The 20,745-nt window shown below is 36.6% G+C and overlaps 3 protein-coding genes across 4 annotated transcripts; all 3 read right to left on the reverse strand.

Moving 5' to 3' along the window:
- Nucleotides 1-6,921: 6,921 nt before the first annotated feature.
- On the reverse strand, nt 6,922-9,679 carry LOC120272350 (protein PLASTID MOVEMENT IMPAIRED 1). The gene has a single exon (XM_039279166.1). The coding sequence runs from the start codon at nt 9,554-9,556 to the stop codon at nt 7,067-7,069; it is 2,490 nt and encodes an 829-aa protein (XP_039135100.1). The 5' UTR covers nt 9,557-9,679; the 3' UTR covers nt 6,922-7,066.
- A 1,389-nt stretch (nt 9,680-11,068) lies between these two features.
- Nucleotides 11,069-16,144, reverse strand: LOC120272499 (calcium-dependent protein kinase 26-like). Its single transcript, XM_039279334.1, is given in 8 exon segments — nt 11,069-11,197; nt 11,852-12,076; nt 12,674-12,841; nt 13,855-13,970; nt 14,509-14,661; nt 14,755-14,898; nt 15,368-15,907; nt 15,910-16,144. Coding segments are annotated over 8 exon segments (1,632 nt in total). The 5' UTR covers nt 16,067-16,144.
- Nucleotides 16,145-17,116: 972 nt separating this feature from the next.
- Nucleotides 17,117-20,417, reverse strand: LOC120271886. Of its 2 annotated transcripts, XR_005540076.1 has the most exons (4): nt 20,311-20,417; nt 18,224-18,331; nt 17,599-18,114; nt 17,117-17,521 (listed from the first exon to the last, which is right to left on the reverse strand). XR_005540076.1 is itself a non-coding variant. In XM_039278568.1 (3 exons), the coding sequence occupies exons 1-3, from the start codon at nt 20,371-20,373 to the stop codon at nt 17,905-17,907; spliced, it is 381 nt and encodes a 126-aa protein (XP_039134502.1). In that variant the 5' UTR covers nt 20,374-20,417; the 3' UTR covers nt 17,117-17,904. The 2 variants fall into 2 exon arrangements, 1 of the variants encoding a protein (XP_039134502.1); XM_039278568.1 differs by having other exon boundaries at nt 17,117-18,114.
- Between the last annotated feature and the right edge of the window lie 328 nt (nt 20,418-20,745).

Consider the following 20,745-nt stretch of genomic DNA (forward strand, 5'->3'; position numbering starts at 1 on the left):
TTTCTCCGAGTGAATTGACATTAGGATTTCCAATTATAATATAATCGTAGAGAGCAAACACTAGGAACTTCCAATCTTACTTTGTATAATATAATTAGGCAGCTAGGGTTTGACTATTCACTAAACATGTATCTTTTTTAGAAAGAGTCCACCGAATGTATTGCATCCATAGATTAGTCTGTATCAACGCATATGAGATTAGTTATTGTTTACATTGAGAAAGCGATAATATCATTTGAGAACTCTCTCGGTTCAATTGTATTATCATATTAAGTACAATATTGTTTAAAGCATAATCAAACCCTAAGGGAAACCTTTGCCTGAATACCTCTCTTTCATGTTTGATTTGTCATTATTTTATTTTCACTTTAGCTTGTAGTTTTCACTCTTGATTTGATATATCCGATCTTAGTTTAGTCTAAATAAGAAATCCTAAATTAGTACTAGTATATCCTACTTCCTCATGGATTAATATCATGTTTCACACACACTTTACTACTTGATCGGCATGTACACTTGCGTCATATATGACATTAGTCCTATCAAAACTTCAGTCATTTCTACAATCTTTCCAATCAAAGGAATTTGTTGGCACTCATCCAACATAACCCCCTCATTTGCCACACCACCCAACATTGCGATCATCCAAAGAAACCATCATCTTATTAGAATAAAAGATGTTGATTTTCCAACTCAAACCCTTGCTTCACTAAGAAAAAGAGAACCGCAAGACAATTACTAGAAGCTTTATACGCTCAAACTGGAAGACTCATCAACCTTCACCGTCAAATGAAGTATCAAGTTTCTTGGTTTTTGCACCAACTCCAACCATATGACAACCAATACAAGACTTGGGTAAGGCTCTCAAATTCTAACCAATGACAGTGCCCTTAGACAAATAATTTCCAACTTAAACTATTTCCAAATTATCGCTCGTACTTGTTGCTTTCATCTTGACTTGATTGCTAACATCCACCACTGAATAGTAATATTAATAGTAATCGATATTGGCAAAAAAAAAATTTGTAGTTGAACATATGCTCATTTTGCTTCAGCCATATGTTCTAAATAATAACATTAGAGACACTATCCTAGATGATCCTAGCGGTCAAATCGAAACCATTCTGCCATGAGTCCTACTGAACTCCCAGTGATCTAGTGAGATGGTGATATCAATAACTTGCCTATAGTGATTCTGTATTTGTGCAGCAAAACCACAATGGAGGGTTGACAATTTTAATTGCCAAGTGACAAAGCATGTAGGTAACTATTGGAAGTGAGTTGCACCCTCCCCTAGCTAGGTTTTCCAGAGTAAGAATCTTGTCATCCCATTCTAACCAATTGAAGATACGGATCTTCTGTGGATAGAGATTTTCACAAATGTGTAGTGTCCCATGATTACAGTGTCATCCATCATTAAGGAAGCAATAAAATGACTTCACCGAGAAGACTCCGTTGCACATCAAACTCTAGGTCTTATAATCCTCTTTTCTCAATAAAGGCCCAGTAGCCACCACATAAATATAAGCTATAAAGGCAACATCAAGGAGTGGCAAGAGCAAAATAATCGCTGGTGGAACATCCTGAATGAATCCCATAGGCAGGTTTAAGGATCATAACAAATTTGGCTAGATATCCTTAAGCACACTATTAATTATCCACCAATCATGCTAGAACAAAGTGGAGACTCCATCCTTAGTGATTGGGTTGATGTGAGAGTGGATAGCTTTGAGACAAACCAATATCCAATTCCACAGGAAAGACTTTCATTTGGGGATATTACGGTGGAGGTTGTGAGTAAAATCAATGTGGAAGACGTTATTAAAATCTTCATGGTTTAAGATTCCACATCCTCTTTAATCGCATCCTCTACGAATTTTCTTACAATTAACAACACGACCACCAAGTTTGTTGATGTCTGGTCCGCACTAAATAAAGTCACGTCTAATCCAGCCTATTGCCTGAAAAACTCATTTTGGGAGCTTGAAGATGGACATTCAATATGTATGTACAGAGGTAAAGACTTAGTTGATAAGCACCAAGTGTCCTCCAAGGGATAGTCATCTTGTCTTCTAGAAAGACAGTCATACTTTGATCACAGTGATGAGCTTTAACCAATCTTGTCACCGTAGGTGTCTCCTAGAGATAAGAACACCTAGATATAAAGTGGGAGTGCTTAGCTACACAATTCACTATTCGAGCTATAGAGGGGTCAAAATTGTACCTAAATCTCAGAGTATAAGTCTTTCAGAGGTTTATCGCCAAGCCTGACATACCTTTCAAAGAGGTATAATATGAGTTTAATAATCCTAAGATCTTCTATATCACTGACAATTGGGGTAATAAGGTTATCTGGGTATTAGAAGTAATACATCTTCCCTTACTACCCAAAAGGGGTCACATAGAGAATCCCTAAATTGAGAACATGGTTCAACATAGTGCTAAGAACATCTAAGACTAGAACAAAAAAGAGGGGAAAGAGGTTCTCTCTGTCTAAGTCCTTGACAATAGCGAACATACCCATTCAGAGAGCCGTTAATCAAGATTGAGGCTTTAAAAGTTTGCAAGAGAACCTTTATCTAGCCTTACCCATTTAGGCCTAAATCCCTTAGCCATGACTAGCTATAACATAAATTTTCAGTCTACCATGTAAAAAGCCTTGGCAAAATCTACTTTAATGATATCTCCTTGAGTCTTCTTTTTTTGTAGACTAGAAATAAGCTCATTAACCTCTTTTGATGAATGTTGACTAGGTAGTATCCACCATGGAGTCAACATACATACTAAGCCACCCTGCCAAGATCTTAGAGATGATCTTAAGAGAAGAATTGATAAGGCTAATGGGTCTCTAATCAGAGACATTTTTTGGGATCTCCATTTTGGGAATTAGGGTGATGTTGGCTATGAATTCTTTCCAAATTAGTTTTTCCATAAAAAAAATTCATTCCAGAGCTTAAAAAAGAAGTTACCAGAACATTTTTAGAACAATTTATAGGTAAAGTATAGAAGAAGTTATAATGAACTAAGTTAAGAACTGGAATCTAGTCCTTAATAGCTGTAACACATTAATAATCTAACCAAAGAGGATATTTTCTTTATAGGATTACTAGAACATTTTTGGAAGCCATGAGGAAATGGCACAAACCACCCATAATTATCCAAGGAGTGAAACCAGCAATTAATTTCTGGAAAGCAAACGTTATGACACCCATGTAATGTAAACAGTTGAAAGTGTTAAAAGCCTAATATTTCCCACTTATTCCCATAACTCTAGGGGTTTAAAACTTATTGTTAAAACACTATCAAAAGCAATACATGCTACCACTTTTATTCCAAGCAAATTGCCTTTTCAAGAATTTTATATTCAATCTATGTAATGTTATACAATTAAAAGTGGTAAAGCCTAATATTGGCCACTTATTCACATAATTCTTTGGGTTCGGAACTTATTGTGAAAGCTCTATCAAAAGCAAGACATGCTACCACTTTTATTCCAACAAATTGTCCTTTAAGAAATTTATGGTCATTCAATGTCATCAATAGACTATGGATTGCTTATGATTATTTAGAACAACAATCTCCTTCATCATACCAAACCATGCTATAAAAACAATTGATATCAATAGGTTAGATGCCATTAGTACATGATAGATATTGAGATGGATTAGGACATATATTACTTGTATATGTTTAGAAGATGACCAATCCTTCATTCACCAATTAAAAAAACACCATACCAAAATATAACACATTTTAACTCTAAAAACAGCTCACAAAAAAGTAGTCCCCATAGTCAACTAGCGTTGAAATTTCTAAACATTCAATAGGTTCTTAACATTTATACGACTTTGAAATGGTTAAAAAGCACAACTGCATAAAATAACATTTTGTGATTAAGTGATTTCTATATGACAAGAACTTGAAGTGATTAATCAAAAATATTCTAGAAGAGAATAACACCAACAGATGATAATCTTTAACAAAATTTTCTAGCACCACAACACTATCAATTTCATCCAAGTTATGAAGAGTAACCCCCGAGCTTCTCCTTAAGATATTGGAGAGTTTGTAAGCCCCGCATCCCATAGCCTTTTTTTCCATTGAAGGAAATAATTTATTTAGCAAAGCAACAACAATGAGCTCAATGTTGATTATTACACAATGGTGTGTGGGAAACCATTTAAAAAAAAAATTAACGTTCACATTCAACACAGATAAAGTACTATATTAGCTTTCAACCTCTCAAAATCACAAACAAAAGGGAAAAAAATCACTGATATTCACAAACCATGATGTTTGAAGAATCAAGCTGATATCCAAAGTATACATATAGCACACAAGACAGGCAACTGAACTTCAGCATCATGCATAGATAGGAAGTTTCTATTTGTAGATACAAGTAAATCCCAAATTTCATTTTGCCAAAACAAACATAACTCACAAGCATAATTTATATTAGCATCATTATTTGTTGTTCATTTTTCCAATCATATTCAGTATTTCATTGTCAAATTTCCACCAACTAAAGCTTCATGTATCACTGCCAAACAATAGTAGAACAAAAGAACAAACAAACTAAAGCAATCGAGCATCATAGTTACAAATAGATAAACCATCCGAACTTTTTTATACATGAATGATGCAAGTCTATCCATCTCAAGTCGAAGAAATCCAAGAAATTAGATGAAATTTAATTTTCAAAGAAAATAAGAAAGCCCAAGAAAGAGGTTTACCACCATTGTCAAGAAACTTATTCGATCTGATGAAATCCAAGTAGTCATTAAGCATAGTAAAGTAAATTATGGTCACAAACAGATAAATTATCCCAACTTCTTTATGCATGAATGTTAGAAATCTACCTGGATCAAGCTGGAGAAATGCAAGAATTTAGCTGGGTAAATTTTTTAGTAGATCACTAAACTTTGATGCATTTTCACTTTGATCATTAAACTTCAATTTATATCAATTTGATCACTCAACTTTAATTTTATTTCACTGGGTAGTAAATCAAGGGATTTGGGCCCCCAAATGAATGATGTGACTCTTTTTCGATAATATGGACACCTCTAATAGACTTAAGAATGTGTCACGGGGAGGATTGACTTAGATTTTTAGACAATTATGTAATCAATTAGAGGTTGAAATCTTTGATTTATTGCCGATTGAAATCAAATTAAAATTGAGTGACCAAATTGATGTAATTTAAAGTTTGGTGATCAAAGTGAAAATGAGCCAAAGTTTAGTGACATACTTAAAAAATTTACACAAATTTAGGTATAATTAAAAATTCAAAAAGTACAAGAATACTCAAGAAATAGGTTTTACTAGAATTGCCCAAATCTCATCAAACATCTTCTTTATCCATGAATGCTACAAATCTACACAATCAAGTCGGAGAAAAACAAGAAATTAGTTATAATTTAATATTCAAAGGAAAAAAAAAAAAGAAATTAGACAAATAGGGCTTACCTCCATTGCCAAAAGTCTTACCTAATGAAATCGAGACACTTATTAAGACATTGGGACTCCTGCAAATCCCATCCAAGAATTAAGAATTATAAAAACCGAAGATCAAACTAGACAAATAGACCAGTAAACTAAGAAACCCTCAAAAGAAAGTCAACAAAATCACCAAGAAAACCAAAGATCATTTATAAGAAAGAAGAATTATTCTATCCATGAACCAGAAGGGGATCGTTGCTTATTATCTCTTCGCTCTGATGATCAGTTGGGGAACATTCATTGCCCTTTCACCCTCAGCTCCGATGACCAGCTGCAAAGCATTCGTTGCCCATTCCTCCTTCGCTCCAATGATCAGTTGGGGAGCATTCAAAGATCGAGAGAGAGAGAGAGACAGAGACAGAGAGAGTGGCGGGGTTTTGAGGAAAAGCGGGAGTCGGTGAAGGCCGACGTAATATATAATAGAATCTTTCAGAAGATTTGATATCATCGCCACTTCTTGAGATCGTTTCACATGTAAATAATTCTAATCTTGAGGCAATAATTGATGATGCGGATTATATCACTCTTGTAGCGGTTAGGTGCTTGGAATGAAATCTTTTGAATTGGAGTACCATGAACTCTTAACTAAAGAAAGATTTTGATTGAGAGGGGTTATCCATTATTGGACAACCACTGCTTAGCCTAGTAGTTGGTCACATATGTTCAGTTGATCTCTTGTATGAGAAGTTATATTCCTTTCTTCAGAGTTGCATGATAGGATAACTTATTAGGTTGATATAATGCTTATAAATCTTTTGAGCGTGCACGTGACGGACTTTCATTACCCTATATAACACTTTGGACAAGTTAATAAGTTCTTAAAAGTTGACTGTAATTGATGCACTTCCATATCTATTTGTCCCTTGATAAATTTTTAAGTGAAGAGCACTTGTCACCTGTTACCCAAAAAAATAAAATAAAATAAATAAAATATCATATTTTAAGATTCAATTATATTAAAATGAACTCATATACATCTTTTTTCTTCTTTTTGAGGAAAACTCATATACATCGCCTTCTATAGGGAGCTTTCCTTTTTCTTGCGCAGCCACAAGTCACCCAAAACAGAGGAAGTTAGAACCAAGTGATTAGGCTATCACACTATTTCCTTCAATTGCCTTAGCTTCCATGTGAATCAATTGCATATTAATTGATCATGTATCCCTAGGCCATCTTGAAATGCCCAAAGATATAATGAATGTACACTATAATCAAGTTCCTAATGGCTAACAGTGAGGACCTTCTTTTTGAAACACCATAATCCACAAGAATGAACTTGTGAACAAGCAGATTGGGATGAAATTTGAGGATTATAAAGCAACTCAATGAATAATTCTATTATAATAAACAATTAAGAGAGTTAGAGACAAAGGTATAAAATGTATTTCTTATATATTATAGCACCACTGCCCCACCAAATGCATAATTCAATCTCCCAAATTCTATTCATATTATAAAAACAAAGTTTCAGATTGATCCATCATATACAACACAGATATACATAATCACCAAAAAGAATGCATTATCACAACTGCATAAATGCAGAAATACAGAAACACAGAAACTACTTTTCATTCATCTTCACATCAGGATTCCTCATTGGCTTCAACCACATATCTGCCATAATTCTTGCTGACAAGCTCCAAAGAAAGTCCTGTCCTCTGTTGCCGCCTTTTCCGGCAGTCACCATACCCTTCCTCCCTGCCTTAACCAGTCCATAAGCCACCAGCCACTGCATTGCAGTCAATCTCTGCTTCTCCCCATCCCAAACACTCCTCCTCCCTCCTGTCCTCACTTTCACACTGCTAACATGCAAACTTGTCATTTTAAACTTTTCTTCTTCATCAATCAGTGCTGCTTGCAAAACTGCCATGACAGGAGCCCCTACAGCTTCATATCGCCGAAGAGGATCCCTAAGTTGAACAACTACCATCAGTGAAACTGATGATGTATTCCCAGCATTACTATTTTTCATCCATTCTTCCACCGGTGTCGCTGTGTCTAATGGGTTGTTCATTCCGGTCGCCGGGGAAACATGGAAAGGAGCAGCTTCATCAGGCATATCTGCTTGAATCTTCAAAGCATCAATAGACATTGCCTCAATTTTCTGCAATGCCAATGCTAACACCTCCTCCACAGTCACTGGCTCTTCTTTCACATTCCAAATCCCACTCTTGATCCTCTCCTTCCTTCCCTGACTCAATGCAACAGACATCAGTTTGAGAACTGCCATTGATTTCGCTGCGCTAGAGCTTGCGACTTCTTTATTCCTGCCGGAGATTATCGCCGACGCAATGCCTTCAAATGCAATTTGCTCTGCCGTCTTGCCCATGAGCTCATCCATTGCTAGGAGTGACATGAGTTGAGAGCCTAGTCCTTCAGAACCTAGAGAAGCCAACCTCTGAAACACTTCAAAACCATTAGCTTGATTCTCATCTCCAAGTACCAATGTCTTAGATATTTGCATTGCAAGCTTAGGAATCTCCTTTTTAGGCATTATAACATCCGAAGGATTTATAGCTACTAAGTACCCGCCATCTCTAGTTTGAACAACAGAACCTATACTCTTCCCAAGATCAGGCAAGAATACCAAGTTACTTGCATCTTCTTCTCCGACACCACTCTCCGGCCCTGACATTGTTGGAGTAGGAGCTTCGGCAAGTTCATCTTTTCCGCCTTCCAATTCAAGCAATTGAAGGAACTCTCTCGTCACCGTCTCCTCTTCGGCATCCAACCTCTGCATTTCATCTTCCTCACTAACCTCTGCTTTGACAGATTCATACCCGTCTCCGATCACCAACTCCAGTGCCTTAATCTGCTTGGCGATCTCGTCGAGCTCTGTGAGTCTCATGAGATGAGCACTGTCCTGCTGGACTACTACTTCCTTGACTACTTCACTGGAGACAGATGATTCCTCTCCGGCAACCTCATTCTCCACTGCTGATTGTGCCTCTTGAATCTCAATCCCTTTATCCACAACCTCAAATTCAGGAAGATCAAGATCATCAACCTTCACCTCCTCCAACTCTGACTTATGAGTAGTGGCCGGAGAGAGCAACGAAGGAGGTCCAGGTTCATCGAGACTAAAATCATCAATTCCTTTCAAGTCAATCCTCTGAGAATTCTTCGACGGCGTCGTCATCGTCGATAGCTCCGACCTTGTGATCTTTGGACTCGTGACGCTAAAAGAAGACTTGGATTGCCGACGAGCTAACGACGAAGATGTAGACGATGAGCCTTTGCTGCTAGGCTGGTTATATATCCCAACACCACCATCCTCCATGATCTGAAACCCGAGCTTGAGCACAAGCTCACCTCCTTTCGCTTTTCCGGCTAGACTAAAGGTAGTGTCCCATTGACGAACACGAGAACCCTCCAAACTTCGATCCATTGACTCCTTAACAAGGTCACTAAGATCAACAGAGCTCCGACCAAAGTCAAGCTCAGGGGCATCAATGGCAGTGACGGAGATCAAGAAAGGCCGGGGTTCAAACTTGAGAGGTTTGCCTGAGCTAGAACCACCGCTGCAATAAACATGGCAGCGAATGAATAGCATCTCTTCAAAGTCGGCGGCGCCTTGGAGGACACGCGCCGGCATGGTTTGGATGGCGCTGTCTTTGCTTTCTTTCTTGCGGACGGTGACGGAGAGGCGGAGGCCGTTCATGGAGGCCGGAAGGCCATGAACGGAGACGACCTCAACGGAGAGAAGGCAGCTGAGACGGCGCATGCCGATGTGGGAAAGAGCTCGGATTGGTTTCCAGTTCCATAGTTTCTTCTTCTCCGATGAAGATGATGGTTGGAGTTCTTTGGTGGTGGTGGTGGTGGTGGTGGTGGTGGTGGTGGTGGTTGATTGGGAGAGGTCATTGGGGCGGGAACGAAATGGGGACATGGACAAACGGCGGGAACGGGGACGGGGTTCATCGGTGACGGGGGCGGTGGAGTCGGAGGAGCGTTGGAGGGCGAGAGAGGCGGTGCGGCGGGGTGGGTAGAGGGATTGGCTTAGGGATTCGAGTTCTTGGAGGAGCTGAGTGTTGGAGTCTTTACGGTCCACCATTGGAGACGTTGAGGAGAAGGTGAAGGGTTGGTGGTGATGGTGGTGAAGGGTTGGAGATGATAAGGGATGTGTGAGATTGGAAGGAGTGGGAGTAGGAGGAGGGGTTTATGGATGTGAAGAGGCCATGAGAGTGGGAGACATTGGGATTTTGGATTTACATTGGAGGGAATGAATGGAGGAAATGAGAGTGAGTTGGCCGTGGATGGAGACACTAGTGAATGGTGGTGCAAGGATGGGTGAATTTTGTAGTTAATAACTTAATATGTGAAAGGGGAAAAAAAATTATATATATTTTATTCTGTGTTATGAAATCCAAACAAAAGTTGACTCTTTTCTTTTCAACCATTGGATAGATTTCATATTACATCAAAAGTATAAATAGAAGATTATGGGTTCAAATCCCTCCCGTGACAGTATTATTCATCATATTATTCATATACTGTTTATCCAGAATTTTTATATTATTTTTATATTGTATATATACTGTACATATGAGTTTCAGTACTGTTTGGTACTGTTTATATTCATATAAAAAAGTGTTTGTTGTCTATTATTTAAAAAAAATATATCTTTTTCATAAATTTGCTTTTTGATTGATTTGTAAATTATTAATTATTTTTTTAAAAAATAAAAAATAATTATGAGTCATGATTTATGAGGTGCATTGAAGGGTCCAGTGGTAATTATGAATAATGAATCATATATATAGAGAGAATATTAATAAAAGGTTTGTTGGTGGTCGTTGGAGGCAAGGAGGTGAAGAAAAAGTGTAATTATGAATAATGTATGTTTTTGTTTTGGATATTTGCAGCCGGATGTGAAAAGACTTTTAAGTTTGAGAATTATAGTTTTATAGGAGCCTGAATTTCCTCCATACAAATACTTATGACCCAGGTGAAGTGACAGCATCTAACCCCAAAAATGGTTAGACAACTAGGAACACCTCACGGCTCACAGTGACACCTATGATTTATAATCCATTTTTAGTGTTGTGTTCTTTTTTTTGTATCTTCATGCGTCCTTTCTTTTCTATTCTTTTATTCTCTTTTTTTCTATCCGGTAATCACATCCATTTTTAATGTGTCTTATATATATATATATATATATATTTCTCATTTATTTTAATTTTCTAACAAAATTATGGTTTATCATTGGCCTTTTGGCCTATTGACACAAGCCCTTTGGGTGTTTTAGACAAAATTCAGTTTCAGAAAAAATTTAAAATCAAATTTCAAAATTTACATACTGTGCACGTCTTTAATTTCTCTTAAATATGTGGCGCCTACCACCTATTTATTCAAAAAAAATTTAATAACAACAGAAAACTTGAGCAATATTTTATCATTTCGGATTGATATACATGATTTAAGAGGAGCATCAAAAGCTCCAATAGCATCCACGTTCATGACACAAATCAGATACACAATTGGGAGGTAGGATGGAAAATAAATAAGGAAATGTGAGAAGAAAAAAAAAAAACTTTCACTACCAAAACCTGTACAGCTTTGAGCCTCAGTGAGCTCCAGATGCATCCCTTGTGTTAATGTTCATGCTGTTACGCATGGTTCGCCTTCCTAGCCCCAGTCCCATATTGCCCTTGCGCATCATGGCAACAAATTCACCGTAATCGATGCGGCCATCCTGAAACATCAGGAGCAATAACAACTGAGTAGAATGCTTGTATATGATAATATTAGATACAAACCAAAAACATATTATATGGATTTGATCAACCCAAAATTTTGAACTTAAAAGATGGGAGACTCAACTTATTCAAATACAAACTTAATTAACTGATGTAGGACCATTAGCTGCTGTAATACATTTGCGCCAATTAACCAAGCTCTTGATACTAGATTAAGTGCAAACCAAACATTTATAATTTGACTAGTTTTAACATCAAAACCAAAACTTGTAGGTTGAGAGGCAAAAACTTACATTTTTCAAGTGCAAAGTTACTATACTAATAGACGTGGGACTGTTAGCTACTCTAACAGATGAAATTCTTGTTTACATTGACAAGCAAAGTACATGCAAGTGTGAAGAATTATACAGCTATCAGGTTAGCTTTGTAAATGTTTGAAAAGGACATGGAAACTCCAATGTGTTGATGTTGCATTGGTTGTTCTATTTTTGTATCAAAACCAAATACGCTTTATATTTACTGCTTATGAAAGCAGATCATTTCAGATTTTGAACAAGGGATGGCAGAATACTCCATCATGCAAGCAATTTTTATTTTTTATTTTAAAAAAAAAAAAATCGTTCCAATGAAGAGTTTGGAAGTGTACTTACATTATCCTGATCAACTTCTCTGATTATGTCCTCAAGAAAAACATCTTCCATGTTGTGCTCTTTACAAGCTTGTTGAAGTTCATCAACTGTGATATAACCGCTTCCATCCTTGTCAAAATATGAAAATGCTGCCACTAAATGTTCTTCACGTTCTAGTTTGTTAAGATGCACTGTTGCAGCAATGAATTCTCCGTAATCAATGGTGCCACTGTTGTCCACATCAGCCTGAAATGATTTTGAAGACATCAATAATCATGCAGAGACGTCAAATATAATTTACTGGATGAATCACAACTTGATTCTACCAAATAAGGTTATATTCTCTTGAAGCTTATCTTGGTTCTAAGGCAATAAATTCTAAAGCACATCTTCATTCTGCTAGGCGGAGGCATTTTTGTATTAAATTTAACAGAATACAGTTAATTTTTGTCTTGCAAGGATACAAACAGATCATTTTTAGAAATTTGTGTGATGGGAACCAAAACTCTAGACACAGGGGCCAGAATCAGGGTACTGTGTAATTTTCTGAACCGAAAAGTTAAATCAATGAAACTTCCTCCAGCACATTGTCCAGAGGAACAAAACTAGGAGATGCTTAATAGGCAGTTCTTCCCATCTCAACACTGCCTATTGGGAACTATAAATATTTCATAAATAAATAGAACATTCATTCAATCTGATTCACCAGTGGCATTATATTTTCCTGCAGACAGTATAAAGCTCATCTGTTCAGAACTAACACACTTTTTTTTTTAATTATTTTTTCTTTTCTTACATTATTTATGAAACAAACAAGAAATTCAAATATAATAGTCAACTTACTGCATCCATGAGATCTCGGATCTCTGATTCCTTTAGTGTTGAACCATATCTTCTCAAACCTGCTTTCAGCTCATCGAAAGTGATTGCACCACTGTCGTCTGTGTCCATTGCCTGGAACATTTCCCTTAATCCAGCAATCTCCTCCTCTGACAAGCTTTCAGCAATAACCTAAGAAAAATTAATCATCAAATCTTAACCCCAAAAACAGCAAACGAGGAAATTTTTCCACTAATGCAGGCCATCAGCCAATTTTTTTGGGAAAGAGGAGCGGGGCGAACCCACTAAAGACCCAGGGACGTGCACAAGCCTCGGTGGAATAAATGGGGATGGGGCCGCACTCACGTGGGCACTGGAACCACCCATACACAACCACTATTCACAACTCCCAGAAATGTGCCCTCAGCTGAAAATCGAACTCTCACCACTCGGTGAGAGCTCTATCGGTGACCCGTGTACCAATAGACCCAAAGGTCGTTGGCCTTCCTAAATGGCATAAGGTGTGTGTTCATGGCCTTCCTAAATCCTGTAGCTCATTGCTGGTATGGGGTAATCCACCTTTTCCCTGATTGGAATAGTAACACATCTCTAGCTAGCAGGAGTTCTCATATTTACCATAATAAGGTACTCTAACATCAAGAGATGATTGGACCAAGAAATTTATTTGCATAATAAGTAATAACAAAGTATATTTTTTGGCAAAGTAATAAAATGCTTTGGGGTATGATACCCTACATAAATAGACAAATTAACCAATCAGGAAGAGCAAGCCTATACACTAGCATCATGCCTAGTTGGCGCATTTCAATTTAAAGAATAAGAACAATACTAGAAGATATCCACAAAAATCTTTATTTAATGTTTGAGATGGATTATCTTACTTCAATATTATCCCATGACAAGTGTCCAAGTTAACAGATCAGCAAAGATAAAAAGTGATGTACACCAACCTAACACAATTTCCATGTGGTAGAAAGCAATGCATAGGAACACTAAGTATAAGTGATTTACTTTAAAATGCATAATGCATAGATGAAGATAACACAATCTTCTCTATTATCCACCTACTTAAATAAAAGTATACAGGGCAAAATTCACTAGTAAACAGTCAAGAAGAATTCAAGATATATGACATGAAGTTATTCCTTCAATTCGTATGAGTGTGTTTTAACATAACTACTTACACGCAAAGCCATTTTCTTCAACTTATTCATTGCTGAGAACTGTTTGAGACGTGAGAGGACAGCTGGATCCAGGGCTCTGTCCGGAGCAACACCATTTTCACAGATCCATGGATGACCTGAGAACAAGAACAAGCAACACAGTGTGTCATGCAAAGATAAACCACTAGTGTGTAATATAAGCACCTCCTAATGATAATCATGAACTTCAGCAAAAACAGGATAAGGGCACATTTCAAATTAGTGAAGCTTTCTTTTAGAGAAAAAAGAAAGTTTTGATAATAATAATAATTTTAAAAAAACCACTGTTAAAACTGAAAGATTTTGCTTCAAAATTTAGGGCATGTAAATCTTGTTTATAAACTTAATAAGCAAAATCACAAAGCAGCAAAGTGGACAAATCCTATTCTAACCAAAGTAGCCACTAATATTAACATACACATGTGTTTCCCCTTCGAAGAAAATGGTAAGTTACAAACTTCAAATTAACCAACAACCTCCCCCATTTCAATAGATACAAAACAGAGGTGATGATCCCCCAAAAACAGTTAATATCTGCGCATACTACTGAAGCGTCAAATGAATTTATAACCCTTGAAATAGATGCCTCACATTTATCTAGTACTAGCAAAGTTAAGAGGAGGAAAGCTAACATACATAGTACTTGATGGGCAGTCAAGCGATCAGAAGGCCGAGAGCAGAGCATTTTTCTGATAAGATCCTTGGCACTATCAGATATTACTGGCCATGGATCTGAGTCAAAATCAATGACCCCTTTAAGAACTGCATCAAAGATTCCTTGCTGTGTCTCTGCCACACCAAAAAAAGGAGAAAAAAAAAAAAGATTCAAAAGAATGCCTCAATCACCTGGTGTACTCACAGAATCTCATAAAAAAGTCACACCTGCCCAGAAAGGAGGTACACCACTCAGCAATATATAGAGTATAACTCCAGCGGTCCAAACATCAGCTTCCGGCCCATAGTGCTTGCATAGCACCTCTGGAGCAACATAATAGGGGCTACCCACCACGTCAGTAAAAATTTGGCCTGAAAATCCATTGAAAAAACACAGATTAAATGGAAATTTACAAAATTACACAGAATTCATATAATTTCAACAACCACAGAGTCCTACAATGATATAATGCAGGACAAATATATAAGCACCAAAATGCACGAACAGAACAAGCCTAAATAGAGATCATCAATAGTACAACAAAGAAACTTCTCTTTTCAGCAAATATACCATATAAATATAATCTCAATCTCTATAGAGCAAACAAAAGAACTAAACAAAAAAACAAGGACTGTTTTTCTAATTATCATTCACCAACCAATTCACCCTGTCAAAATACAAAAAAAAATCTAGAAACAATAATCCAGTTGATAATACAAAGCAGCAATTAAAGCAAGAAAAGTAACAAGGATGTTCTCCAGTCAATGTCCCAATTATGCACAAAATCTAAGATTGTTTTTTTAAGAATGAAAAGAAGCAAAATGGTTTCGTTTCTCTCACCAGGCTTGAAGAACACGGAGAGCCCGAAATCAATGGCCTTGAGAGAGGAATCATCGTCCTTATTCACCAATAAGAAGTTCTCCGGCTTGAGATCCCGATGCATGACACCGAGAGAGTGGCAGGCCTCAACAACCCCAACAATGATCCTCGTGAGCTCGGCCGCCTTCCGTTCGCTATAATGCCCCCTCTGAATAATCCGATCAAACAACTCCCCACCGGCGCAGAGCTCCATCACAATGTGCACATAGAGTGGATCCTCATACGCGCCCTTGATGGTCACCACATTGCGATGCCCGGACAAATGGTGCATGATCTGGATCTCACGGCGCACATCGTCGACGTCGTCACTGGAGATGAGTTTGCGCTTGGAGATGGACTTGCAAGCATACTCAACGCCAGTGGAAATCTCGGTGCAGAGATAGGTGGTGCCGAACTGGCCCTGGCCGAGTTTGCGGCCGAGGGTGTAGAGATCGCGGATGTTGGCGGTCTTGTGGCCGAGGATGCAGCTGGAGTGCATGTCAGCACCGCGGCGCATGGTGGCGGGTTTGGGGGGGCGGGTTTGGGGGGTTCGTCGGCGTCGGAGAAGGAGCTGTGAGGGTGGGTGCGGGAGGAGGAGGAGGAGGAGAAGCGGTCGGTGGGATCGGCGAAGCTGCGGAAAAACTTGGTGCTCGTCAAAGAGCCGCGGCAAGTGTTGCCCATCAAGCATTCGATGGAATGCCGAAGAATGGAAGGATTCAGAGGTGGCGGCGAAGAGGGTGGAATTCTTTTGTTTTTTTTATAAACTTGGGCGGGTGGGAGGAAAGAGAGGAAGCTGTTTGGATGGCTTTTATTTATTATTATTTTTCTTTTTCTTTTTCTTTTTTAAATATATATATATCTATATATCTATACAATCTATAAAAAAAATACTAGAATAATTTTAATTTTTTTATAATATTTAAATTTAAATTTAAATTTATATAATATTAATAATTAAAAAATATTAATTACACATAATTATTTATACAATAAATATTTATAAAAATTTTGAAATCTATATTATAAAATAATTTTTATGATAAGAGTTGTTTAATTATATTATTTTATATATATATATATATGATATTTTTTCAAAACTTTTCACAAACTCTGATGTGAAACCGGAGATGTGAAACCGGAGAGATTGCTTAGTATATATATATATCATATATTATATTTAGATGAATTTTTAATATATATTTTAGATTTATTTATTTATTTGTTTTGCATGGATTTATGCCACGTCATGCATGTAGATAATGAATTGATTATTAATAATAGTAGAAATGAGGTGAATTATTTATTATATATATTTCTCAAATTGTCACTAAAATCTTTACTAGTTGACCCTCAGCACATCATATTGAGTAGAATATTTATCTTATTAAATTAAATTAAACTAAAAACTCTGACAAATATATTATGGACAAAGAAAGAAAAAAAAATGTGTAGAGAGTTACTGTCACTTTGAAACATAAATTTAATAATTAATAAAAGAATGATAAGAATAGATTGGACATAGATGGCATGTATTCATACAATTAGAAGTTCCCTTCAACCAATCACATGAACACGAACTAGAGAAAATGTTTTCATTATGACATCTTGAGGAGAATACAGTACATTAAAATAAACATTCCAAATTCCAATAATAATAAAAGAAAATTTTGTTGACTGGGTCAAATAGCATCACAGATCTCCTACGTAATTTCTTTTATAACGTGCGCTATAAAAATCAAGCTAAGCTAATTGCATTAATGATGGAAAAAGAGAGTCATCTCTTCTTGTCAAAAATGAGTTTCCTGGGAGTTGCACACCCCATTACTATTCAGCTAAGGTAGTAATATAAAAATAAAGGAGAAAAGGAAAGGTTGCCTGAACAATGGTGAGGAGAAGAACATAGATCCATGTCTTTGCATGAAGTTCACAAGTGGGCAGCCAAAATCTTTGACTTCTTTGAGTTTGAGTTTGAGTTGGAGTCGATCTGCTTTCATGGCAGCCAATTACTGGCCGTGTTTGAACTTGGCTTGTTCTTGGTCAATAGACTTTGTTTTCCACAAGCATTCCCACCTCAAAGAACATACCTTAGCAGCGTGCTTCATATTTGCCACACCATTGCAATCAACATCTGAGAAACTGGATCATATATGAGAAAAGAATGTTTAGATTCATCGACAAAATGGAACAAATCACAGAGAGAACAGACTTCATACCTGATAAAGCAGATGAACTGTTTAAGCTGGAGATGAATGCAATCCTAAAATATGAAGACATAACAATATGCAATGATATAGGTGAAAGAAACATGTAGCACAGAGTACATTCCAGATAGAAATGAAGAGTAGACGAACAAGAAACAATGTCATTCATATAAATTTAGTTGATTGAACTATATAAGAAATGTGCTCTGAGTAAAACCGAAGGAATATTTTCAAATTTCTGCTTCTTGGAGCTTGAGGAATAGATTAAATAACTGAACCAAACCACTTATTATATGACAGGATTGATGCTTGGTGATATTATTGCTGCTCTTCATGATTATCCTCATCAGTTGATCCAGAAAATTCTCGTCTTTGGTCAGCAGTAGCTGTGATTACAGGCATCCAAACATCTGCTGTGCTGCTCAGCAGGGACTGCACCTGTGGGTCATCAGCCATTGCCGAAGATATCATCTTGTCAACATCATCTAACTTGGCCGACAACTTGTCCAGCTCAGCAGCTATTTCCAACTGCCACCAATTTAGGATCTTAGATGGAGGAAAACATGGAATGATGCAAAGAAAATGATGAAGAATTGAAGCACCATGGTTACTTTTTGATTTCGAGACCAAGCCATACCTCATTAAGATGTTTAGATTGCTCTGATGGTACCTTAGTGACTTCCAAACCAAGTGCTTCTATTTTTGCACGCAGTTCAACTTCCTCTTGGTTGCTCAATGACTCCACCTATACAAATAACCAAATTTAAGTATTGCATATAAACTGAAATGCAATTTATTAGTAACAGCCCTCTTATGGATCATAACATCCGCATGCCATAAAACAGAATGCATCCTCTTTGTCCGTTCCAGCTCAATGAACAGAAGATTGCAGAAATAAGGAAAGGAATAACAGCATCAAGCACCATTTCTATTAATAGATTCCCCACCTTGCATGACCACCTATTTGAATTAGCTGAGGAATTACATATTTTTACAAGATAACATGATCAGAAGGCTTAATATATAATTGATGTTCACTATTTGATTAAACATATTCCCCAAAAATGTTATATATACAGAAATTCTTTTTTATTTTTAACAGAAACTGTAGGCTCCATACATAACTTCTATGAGTAGCTTCCAAAATGTCCATTTCTTTTGTCAAAAAAAAATGATTATGACAGTGATAAAGATTTTATTTCATTACACCAACCACACAGCTGGCAGGATCAATGCAGAATTACATGGGCAGGCAATTGCTGTTTAAAGAATTAAAACTTTGTGCCGATAAAACAATATAATCTACCATTGCACGATGTGTGTGCTAATTTCCAACTATTTGCAGAGCTAAATTTCACTTGCAAAACAACCCCACAAAGAATTTTTGCATGCTCTTCTAGAACTACAAAGGGATATCATATTATAGCTATACCAAAGGTACGCACCTAAATACCTAATCATCCCCAGAGATATCCAAAGCATCAGTCACACTATTCCGGCAATAAATCTTACTTCATACAACCCATAACAGCACATAATATAAATCATATGATAAACTAGATCCAAGATTATTTTATTATTGCCATTGCTGCATTTGCCTGTGTTGATTTTCCTGAATTTCTTTTCATCGATGTCCTATCTCTTTCAAACAAGTACTGTCATCTTAAACACAATTTAACAAATTCTCTGTGAGTTTTGTACTTCTATTTAACAACAATACAACCATATTGATATATATAAAATGTTTGATTGTCTTATGTGAAGATTAACTTTGTTTTCTCAACAATATCTCATCCTGCACCATAAACTTCACTGTCTAACATCTCAAACTACAGCCCAGTAAAATTATTTCCCTGATTGCAAAACCTAAAACACTGGTAGGAAGCCTAAGAAAAACAGAATTTTTGCTCTATTATCATACAAACTAATGAGAACAGGCAGCAATTGGTAAGCCTGCTTACTCAAATTTCATATAATGAACCATCCAAATAAAATAAAAAGAATTCTAAATTCTACTCTATAGAATCCTAAACATAGGAAAGACTATCCGGATGTCCAAGGTCCAATAGTGAAATCATTTCACAGGTTTTCCTTTCCTTTGTCCATTGCAACAAACAATTCAAAATACCTCAAGTTTATACTCTCCTTAATGGTCATGATTCATAGACTGAATAAGTTCATAATCAAAACAAACTAAAAAATCTGCAAATCAGTTATCCCCTTTTCTTCAGCAAGATTCTATCTTCTTGAACACAATTTAAAAAAAAAAAATCTCAATGAGTTTTCTACTTCCACCAAACTACATTGCAACCATCTTAATAATCATGTGTGAAGATTGCCTTTGTTTTCTCAGCAACATCAATACTTCACTAGACAATATCTCCAACTGGAACACACCAGTAAAACTATTTTCCAGATTGCACAACCTCAAATACTAATAAGAATAGCAAAATTAAAAACTCCAATTTTATAGTCCTAAACTAATGAAATTTATCTAAAACAGAAAGAAATTGGAGAAGCCTGATGACTAAACAAGCTCATAACCACAATCAACTGAAAAATTGGAAGATCCCTAGGTGTCAAATAAAAAAAACAGTGAATGTGATGCTTCAGCAAAGATCGATGCGTAATATCCCTTGAAATGGCATGAGATCAAGCATCCCGAAATCATAAAAGCGATGATTGAAACAATTCAAGGATGAAATGGAATGGCTAGAAGGATACCTGCTGGAGAAGCGTTGACAGGAGATCGAAGAGCTGGGCATCTGGTTTCCCCTCTTCCGCCATGGCCGCAAGAGGATTTCTTCCTCTCTTCTCCCACTCCCTTCTTGGCTTTCTACTATGAAATTGAGGTTCGGATTTTCACTTATAGCCCCCTGAAAAACTTAAAAATTATTTGGTGGCCCAATATTTCTCAAAATTTAACTCCGAGAAAAAAAAAATAAATTTATCTCTGAAATTTAGGCCCGTTTATTTATCAAAAACGGCCCACTTGTAAGTGCTTGTTGAAAATTATTTACTAGTGTTTTTTTTTTACTTGGTGCTTTTTTTTAGTGTTTATGAGAAAATACAAAAATTTTGAATTTAATAAAAATATATATTTCATGATTGTAATAAAGTGTTTATGCCATTGACATCTTTGATCAGTGGTAACAGATT

This window comes from Dioscorea cayenensis, chromosome 11 (genome assembly GCF_009730915.1).
Source record: "Dioscorea cayenensis subsp. rotundata cultivar TDr96_F1 chromosome 11, TDr96_F1_v2_PseudoChromosome.rev07_lg8_w22 25.fasta, whole genome shotgun sequence".
Taxonomy (NCBI): Eukaryota; Viridiplantae; Streptophyta; class Magnoliopsida; order Dioscoreales; family Dioscoreaceae; genus Dioscorea; species Dioscorea cayenensis.

Excerpts from the sequence above, each read along its gene's own strand:
- LOC120272350 (XM_039279166.1), bottom strand. The coding sequence starts at position 9,556 with ATGGTGGACCGTAAAGACTCCAACACTCAGCTCCTCCAAGAACTCGAA.
- LOC120271886 (XM_039278568.1), bottom strand. The coding sequence starts at position 20,373 with ATGGCGGAAGAGGGGAAACCAGATGCCCAGCTCTTCGATCTCCTGTCA. Across the intron at positions 18,332-20,310 it reads TGTCAACGCTTCTCCAGCAG|GTGGAGTCATTGAGCAACCA; the intron begins GTATCCTTCTAG and ends TTATTTGTATAG. Across the intron at positions 18,115-18,223 it reads AATCTAAACATCTTAATGAG|TTGGAAATAGCTGCTGAGCT; the intron begins GTATGGCTTGGT and ends AATTGGTGGCAG.